The 9,129-nt window shown below is 39.7% G+C and overlaps 1 protein-coding gene across 1 annotated transcript; it reads right to left on the bottom strand.

Annotated features, from left to right (window-relative positions):
* Positions 1 to 6,779: 6,779 nt before the first annotated feature.
* Positions 6,780 to 8,707, bottom strand: LOC122076376. The gene is made up of 2 exons (XM_042641679.1): positions 7,893 to 8,707; positions 6,780 to 7,791 (listed from the first exon to the last, which is right to left on the bottom strand). The coding sequence occupies exons 1-2, from the start codon at positions 8,705 to 8,707 to the stop codon at positions 6,780 to 6,782; spliced, it is 1,827 nt and encodes a 608-aa protein (XP_042497613.1).
* Positions 8,708 to 9,129: the final 422 nt, after the last annotated feature.

Genomic DNA, 9,129 nt, shown 5'->3' with positions numbered 1-9,129 from the left:
AGATAGAGTGCGATTTTTATTCTATTTTTTATGTCATCTTGTATTATTATATCTAAATCGTGATAAAAACATTGACAATTCTGCATGCCATTGAGACCACCCTCTACTCATATGGTAAATTTTTAGCCAATAAGAATTATTCTACATGTGATGGAACCTAGATACCAAAATCAATATGAGAATACTTCCATAAAGAGAGGGGGGGGGGGGGGAGAGCAAAAGAGATGACAATAGTAAGAAATTTGGGATCTCATCAAAACTGCAGACCTTTTATTAGCAATAGGAAATGCTACAGAACCATAGGGACTTCAATTCATACCTACCTTACCATATAACAAACAATGATTTACATACAAACATAATTTCTCCCACTACCCCACCCAAAAAAAAAAGAAGCAGAGAAAAACACAAAAACATAAGCGGATGTCGGCCGGGATAGAGATTAGCTAAACATGTAAGGTGTTAGCAATATCAATGACAAATCGATATCTAATGTCTCCTCTTGCAAGTCGGTCCATGGCTGTGTTCACATAGTCCATTGATATAACTTCAATATCTGCTACTATGTTGTACTTCCCTGCAAAATCTATCGTTTCTTTTGTTTCTTTCATCCCACCAACTAAACTTCCCCCAACAAGCTTCCTCCCTGTCATTCAAAATGAAAAGATTTTTAGAGTTAGTCTCGATATATGGTTTTTGGCATTCATCATTAATGGGCTAGGTCAAGACTACTTATTAACTCCCCGTCTCAATTACTTCATCATGTATGGGCTTGGCCCCTGCTTATTTTCGGCCACCATAGTATAGGTAGTAAGTCAAAAAAAAAAAAAATATCCGTCTAAGACACATTTCATTCATTTTCAATTTTCTATATCAAGATCATGTCTTCATATATTGTAGCATATATACAAAGACAAGAAGCTTAGGCTATGAGATTTTTTTTTTTTTTTTATTAAATTTTCTTACCCATAAGCAATGGAAAGATTGGCAGCTCCACTGTTTTCTCTGCTACACCCACCACCACTAGCTTCCCATGAGGCTTCAATAGATCAATCAATGGTGCCATAGGATGTGGTGCAGAAACCGTATCTATAATGCCATCCATTGTGCTCACCGCACCCTATACATCAGTTCATTCAAACAAGTAAAATTAAAAGATAATCCTATGATAGAATAGCAATGATAGATAGGGAAAAGCTTGTAAATCCGATATATTTTAGATACCCAAAATTTGAGATCATGTCAATGTTAGGACTTGGTAGAACTCATCCTTAAAAGCTAGCTATCACGGAGAGCTTAAATCCCAACATGCTTGTCAATACCTTGAAAACTTAAAAGCTCACATTCATTTGGTCAGAGTCCTTGCTTTCCAAAAACGAATCAGCCCCAAGTCGTTCAATGGCTTCCTTCTTCTTGCTTGGTGAAGTACTGATTACAGTCACCTTCATGCCAAAGGCCTTAGCAAATTTCACTGCTACATGCCCAAGACCACCGAGGCCTACCACCCCTAAATACTTTCCTGGCTGATCGAGTCCATAGTATTTCATGGGACTGTATACAGTACACCCGGCACATAGTAATGGCGCAGCAGCATCAAACGGCGTATTTACATGGAAGTGAACAAAGTGCTCATTAACAACAAGGATATCGGAAAATCCACCGTAGTTTTTCTTTCTGGTGCCGTCGTCATACATGGTTTATACTAATCCCACTTTGGGGCAATAGGTTTCCAAATCCTGTAGGCAATTTCGCAATCACGGCAAGAGCCCGCCACACCCCCCACACTAGGCCTTAATCATTATCGGGCGTCATATCTCTCAAAAGATCTCACTTACCAATTGTGGGTTTCCCCCTTTTAGGAAAAAGAAATTTGTTACCCTACCTCCCCATTCCCTATAAATACAACTCATGTAAGAGGAGGGGAGAGACTTCATTCTTCTTCTAGGTTTTCTTGTTAGTTGTTCTTTCTCTCTCTCTCTCTCTCTCTCTCTCTCTCTCTCTCTCTAGTTTTAGTTCTTTTTATTTGCTTTAATCACTTGTGTAATATCTTTTTATTTCAATTAATGCAAACACTCTTTTATTTTTATTTAGCCTTTTATGTTTATGATTTATGCAATTGAGTTGTAATTTTTAAGTTATAATTCTAGGCTTAGATCTAGGTGACAAGATCACAAGCCGTGGAGCATCTCTTTTTCAAGTTTAATTTTTTTTTCAAGATTTTGTTTCTCTAGGCCTAGAAATTTAAGATTTGGTTTTTAGGGTTGGCAATATCTCAAATCACCAAAGCTTTCAAGTTTAAGGATTGATTCAGGTAGGGAGGCTTCTTCAGTAGTCTTCTCTCCCCACTCATTATCTCTTCTGACTATCATTTTTTTCTTAATTTATGATTTTAATTTCAGTAATTACATTATTGCTTTCCCTTTACCCCAAGGCTCATGGCTAGTGTATGTGTTGGCTTTGCCCTCCTAGCCATAGAACCATCATTTTATTATTTTTATTTTAATTGTCTCTATTTCCCTAAATCTTAGTAGAGTAACCCTTGTGAGAGTGACTCTCTAGTCAAGTAGGAAAGCTCATATTATGATGCATCCTTCGGACTAAGTAGAGAAACCTACTTGTGAGCCTCTCTCTAGCTTTATCCTCTTTCTTTTACTTTATTTTTATTTCAGCATTTTTTTCCTACATTGCTTTTTAATTGTGTAGGTTGTTTATTTTCAGTTATTTATTTATTTAATTTTAATTGCGTGGCTTGCGTAGTTAAATTCTTAGATGACGAATGGTTAGGACGTTATTTTTGACACATATGTTTAGTACGGTATTTAGAATTAGATCACAACCATTAATTGGTTCACTTTCGCATTATTAAAAGAAGCAAAAAATAAAGTGGCTACTTTCTCTGTAGTCGACCCGTAGCTACAACGATCCGTACGCTTGCGATTACATTTTAAATCCTAACAAGTATCTTCATGGTAATATCATCATCTCCATTGACCCTTTAAAGAACACCAAAAATACTCAAAATCATTATCTGGTTTTGGATCAATAGGAAGATTAGCTATATTTTGTCTTTGAATCAAACTGTGAAGGTAGCTTATATATAGGGATATATTACCTCCTAGTGAAGTGAAATGGGGAGAGAATCCAGAGGTGTCTCTTGCTGCCCAACCGAAGGCCTTCTGTGAGTGTTCTTCACCACTTGCCACTGCACTATAAAGAGAGTAGAGAGTTTGTATTTGTGTTGAGAAAGAGACATAGAATGAGAGAGGTTGTTCAGCTCGGATCTGATTTGCTCTGTGGAGATGCATATATGTCTCGTATTTATAGAAAGAGAGGGTTTAAGAGGTAGTAACAGGTAAGGTATGGTGTCTTTTTCAAATTATAATTGTCAACGTTGTGCTTATGACAATGAATCTCTCCAAGAAAAAGAAAAGTCCATGCAATCGAAAGTGGGGACCACGGCAACAACCTCAGTGACTTACAAAACAACAGATTGTGGCCGTACCCTAGTTAATAAATTTGGATTTGGAAATTATTTCGATGAAAAATTATTCGAAATAATTTAATTGATTAATTTAAAAGTTCAATAAAAAATGGGTAAAATAAAATCCAGATTTAAAAATTATTCTATTATCAAAATAAAAATAGGGCAAAAAATTCAGATATTATTTTTATAATTTATTGTAATTTTCACCTCGATATTTCTTTCCCCTCTCTCTTTTGCTCAGTTACTCTACTTGGATTCTCTTCTCCTCTCTTTCTCTAGGCTCTCTGTTATTTTATTATCTATTCTTTTGAGTCTTCCATTAATGGTGTGTAAGTTGAAGAAGGATATGGGGAAGTATATGAGAAAGCCAAGGGTACAAGGGAAGCTGCAGTCTTGGAAGTCGCCCAGGCTTCTCTAGGGGTTTGAACCAGAGCCAAACCCTAGCCTTGCAAAGACTCCAGAAGTCGATGATGGAATCAATGGTTGACTTTTGGACTTCTTATTTACAACTCCAAAGTCAGATACTTGAGAAACCTTTTCTGCTTATCACCAGCTGAATCGAAGAAACAACAAAAACTACCACTACCCGGAGATTAAAAATAAATAAAAGGAGAGCGCCAAATCAAACCCTAACCCTAATTCTCGAACGAAAACTACCCCCACTCAGAGAATTTGAAAATTCTTGCCCTATTGCTTTCTTGAGTTGTTCAAAAAATGAAAAAGAGTTTTCGAAGAAGGAGAAAACCTCAGTGACATTTGAAGAGGGCTCTTAGGATAACAACGGCAAATGTCGGTATAAAAGCTTCATTTGGAGGGACCATTTTGGAAAACAAAGGGTGAGAACTCTTTTACGAGTTCGGTCAAATATATGTATATCATACTATTATATAAAAGCACGAAGTGGCAAATCTTTCACCTGACTACTTTACCCTTATTATTATATATTTTTTTTTCACTAAAGATGCATTATATTAAAAAGAAAAATAGGATGAGATACAATCAACCAAGAAAAATGAAACTCAAGCGAGCATCGCAATCCCCGCCCCCACCTTCGGCATTGCCATCAGCAAGGAAAAGGAAGCGAACTAACAAAATCTAAAATTTGGGCGGCCTTCAACATCTCTTCTGCTAAGATCTTTTATATGATCAGGAAAAATGATATTAGTGTCTGAGATCCCCGTCTTTGCTGCATCTTTAGCCAGATAATCGGCTATCGAGTTTGCCTCCCTGAAGTTGTGAGTTATTTTCCATGAAATTTCCTCCAAGAAAGGTTTAAGGAAAATCCATCTCTGAATGGCAAACCATGGGATTTTCTTTTTCTGGAAGGAAATCGCAACTACACTGGAATCCGTCTCCACCCACAAGCGAGTAATTCCCATTTCTCGAGCATGCATCAGACCCACCATTAGCCCTTCCACCTCCGCTTGGAAACCTTTGAGACCCCCATAAAAATTTTATAGGAGTCCAGAACAGCTCCCATATGATTGCGAAAGAGCCCACCAGCTCCTGCACGACCAGGATTGCCCATAGAGCTTCCATCAAAGTTCAGTTTGATCCAATTTACCTGAGGCCTGCACCAATAGACCTCTAAGATGGGCAGAGTTGGCTTATTTTGAATCAATAAGCCAAGCTTTCTGCAGCAAATGACATCAACGGCAGTTTTCACCTCTCCTTTGGTGCTAGGCTTGGAGGATTTAATATCCTCAAAAATCATTTGCTTGATGAAGTTTATTGGCCTCATCTTGCCTTCGTGCCTTCCATTGTTTCTTTCGCGCCAAATGTAGTCAGCCACATTAATTAACCCCAGAGCCCACACCTCTTTGCAGCAAACAATATTAAGCTTCCTTTTCCACCATTGGAGAAAATCAGCCATGGAGTCCGATTTCATCCAAACCACATTGAAGCAGCCACTGAAGAACAAGTATAATTCCTCTGCAAAGGAGCATTAAAGGAAAATGTGATCCATAGACTCAGCCTCCACGCCACACAAGCTGCATCTTGACACCAAAGCAATGCCCCTTTTTTGTATGGCTTCATCCGTTGCTAGTTTTTCATGCGCCATTCTCCACCCAAAAATGGACGCTCTTGGCTGTAATTTTTTATTCCAGATCAGAGTAGCCCATGGAACTTTAGGATTGGTGCTCCTGATATCATTCCAGGCAGTGTTAGAGCTAAAACTTCCGTCAGAAGACAAACTCCATAAGCACATGTCCTCACAGGCATACGAAGGAATTTTGATATCTCGGATCTTCTCAAATATACTTTGCAATAAGGGTGATCTGACATTAAGCAATTTCCAATGGTGATTTTCAATAAAGTTACTAACCTTGCCCTTGAAGGGGGGACCAGGACCATCCTCGAGATCGACCATTCCCAGGATGGATTTATTTCCCAACTAGTTATTAGTCTAGAATTTTATATTTTCGCCATTTCCGATCAGCCAAGCTTCTTTTGAGGACATAAAATCCCACATCTTTCTAAATCCTGGCCAAATAGAGGAGGACTTATAGCTTGATTTGAAAGATCCATCACTCCTAAGAAATCTCACCCTTAGGAAGTTGCAGACTGTAGATTTCTCATGTCTTACCTTCTAGACCATATTGCATAGCATTGCTTTATTTATGTCCCTGAGCCTACGCAACCCCAACCCTCCTTCATCCTTGGGCTTACAACACACATCCCATCGGACTGTGATATTTTTTACAGAATCAGCCTCGCCAGTCCAGATGAAGTTCTTCATCCACCTTTCCATGATGGCAATAAGGGTTGATGGCCACCAATAGACAGCAGAGTTATGATTCATCATTCCCAAAATGACAGAGCGGACCAATTCTACTTTTCCAGCCATCGACATAATTTTTCCTTTCCACCTAGCCAGCCGACCTTTAACTCTGTCCATAATAAGGAGAAGAGACTCCTTCTTTATCCTTCCCTTAAAAATTTCAACACCCAAATAGCGGGTGGGGAAATTACAAATGGGAATACCAAGCTCTTCAACAATGCTCTGCTTCCTATGAGTAGCCACTGATCCCAGGAATAACTTGCTTTTTTCTAAATTTATTTTCTGTCTCGAGAAGCACTGGTATTTAGAAAGAAAGGTGTTGAGGTTTTTAACATACCTAATGGAAGCATTCGAGAAGATGAAAACATCATCAGCAAAAAGGATGTGGGTAGGGGTAATAGCACCACGAGGACCTGTGAGAGCTTTAATGCTCTTAGAAGCTACCACCTCAGATAGACCTCTGCACATAACTTCTTCGGTAATAATAAACAGCATAGGGGAGATCGGATCACCTTAACGCAGACCCCTTTCAACGCCAAAGTACCCAACCGGGCCACCGTTAAGAAAAACTGAGATCCTGGTAGATGCAAGAATCTGATAGATCCAAGAGATCCACTTTTCAGAAAAACCAAATCTTCTCAAGACATGGAAGATAAAATTCCATGAAATGGAGTCGAACGCCTTCTGAATGTCTATTTTTAGACCCATACCTCCTCCTCTGGTAGATGCAAACATCATATTGGCCAGCTCGGAAGCCAAAGAAATATTTGAGTGAATGATCTTCCCCTTCTGGAAGGCCCCTTGTTCCTCAGAAATTAATTTAGGGAGAACCCGCGACAATCTCAGGGCCAGAACCTTTGAGATAATTTTACACAAGAAATTTCCCATACACAGAGGCCTGAATTTGTCCAGAGATAACGCCCCCTCTACTTTAGGGATTAAAACCATAAAATTATTATTAATACCATAGGGCATGAAACCAGTTCTGAAAAACCACCTAATGGCTCTACAGATGTCAGAATATATAATTTCCCAACAGGCTTTATAAAAAGCTCCAAGGAAACCATCCGAACCTGGGGCGCTGTTAGGATCAAGATAACACACTGCATTTTTAATTTCTGCCTCTGAAGGCATATCATCCAGCCGCCCCCTATCCCAATCATTCAGGGTATTTGGAATACATTGCAATAATTCTATGTGATCAGTTTGAGGGGTACATTTATGAAAAAACTCAATGTATTCAGAAACGTATTCCTCAATTTGCACCTTGTCAGAAATCAGCGCCCCATCATCCTTCTTCAGGGCCTTGATGGAATTTTTTAATCTTCTCATCTTCACAGAGATATGAAAAAATTTAGAGCATCTGTCACCTTGTTCCCTCCACCTGGATCGAGATTTTTCTGCCCATAACTTTTCATAATTTTCAAGAGCCTTGAGATACCTAGTCGTAGCATCCGCCTCTTTTGCAAAAACCACATCGTTTATACCATCTCTATCAATTTCAGTCTGAATATCCTTCATACACCTTTTTGCATCCATCAAATCCAAATTAAAATTTGGAATGCTCTCTTTCGCCCATGAGTGCAGAGCTCCCTTTAGTCTTTTTAATTTCTGAGACACAACCACCAATGGCGAGCCAGTGATGTCAACCTCCCAAGATCTCTCAACTGTATGAAGAAAAGCATCATGATCCATCCAGAACCTCTGAATCGGAAAGGGCAATTTTTTGGCCTCTCAGAAGCTTCAGACACAACTAGAATGGGGGCATGATCTAAAGCCACCCTTTGCAAAACATACTGGTGACATTCTTGAAACTGCGAGATCCAGGCATCATTGCAGAAGCTTCGGTCGAGCACAGCCGCCACATGCCCTCTTCTCCTATTATTGGTCCATGTGAATTTTCTACCCTGGGAAGGGACTTGAATCAGCGAGCATGTATCCACAAAAGCTCCAAAATCTCCTGCTGATCCTAGATTATAGGAACCAAGCCCCCTTTTTTCTGAGGAGAGAAGAGTGGCATTGAAGTCTCCCAAAATCATCCAAGGGGTAGACGTCCCGGGATGGGAAGCCACTAGGTCAACCCACAGTAGTCTTCTAGCAGCTCGGAAACACTTAGCGTGCACCACAGAGAGAAAAACAGTATCCTGAATCCATTGAGCCGAAACAGAAATGTGTTGCTCTGAGGATGATAGCACCATAGGCCTTGCCACACCTCGACGACAAAGCAGCCATAAATTTGGAATGCCACCAACTCTTTCATTATGGATAAAGTCAGGGTCAAAGCCTAGCCTGTTAAAAAACAGCCTAGGAAACGCATCAGCAGAAACCATAGGCTCAGCAATACACAAAAAATCTGGATTTTTATCTCTTAAGATATTCCTCAATGTGAACCTTGCGGCAGCCTTCTTAATCCTTCTAATATTCCAATAGAGAACCTTCATTTACTGTTTTTAGAAGAAGCAATATGGCCAGATTTACGCAAAATCTGCTCTGCATTGGCCAATTGTTTTCCTTTGTTCTGTCTCCTATGCACGTGTACTGCTGCTTCCCTTTCGCAAAGGACCCTATCGATCTGGTCCACTTCATGGTTGGCCACCACCGTGCCACCAGTCACTTGTAAAGGGTTAAAAGAAGAGATGATATTCTCGCGCCATTGCACAATTTGGGTCCTTCCAATTTCATGATTTGCGTTTCCATCACTTTGGAACTGCTCTCGCCCTTCACTCCCATTATCCATGATTGAAGAAAAGTGTGCTTCCTGATTGAATCTTACATCAACATGATGATCAGATTCAGCAGGGGTTGGGGCAGCAACCAAACCATCATCTTCCCTGGGTAGGGCAGAACTTAGATGGTTCATATG

The sequence above is a fragment of the Macadamia integrifolia genome, chromosome 4, assembly GCF_013358625.1.
Source record: "Macadamia integrifolia cultivar HAES 741 chromosome 4, SCU_Mint_v3, whole genome shotgun sequence".
Lineage (NCBI taxonomy): Eukaryota > Viridiplantae > Streptophyta > Magnoliopsida > Proteales > Proteaceae > Macadamia > Macadamia integrifolia.
The sequence above is the reverse complement of the archived record's forward strand: the minus strand, read 5'-3'. Positions and strand labels throughout refer to the sequence as shown.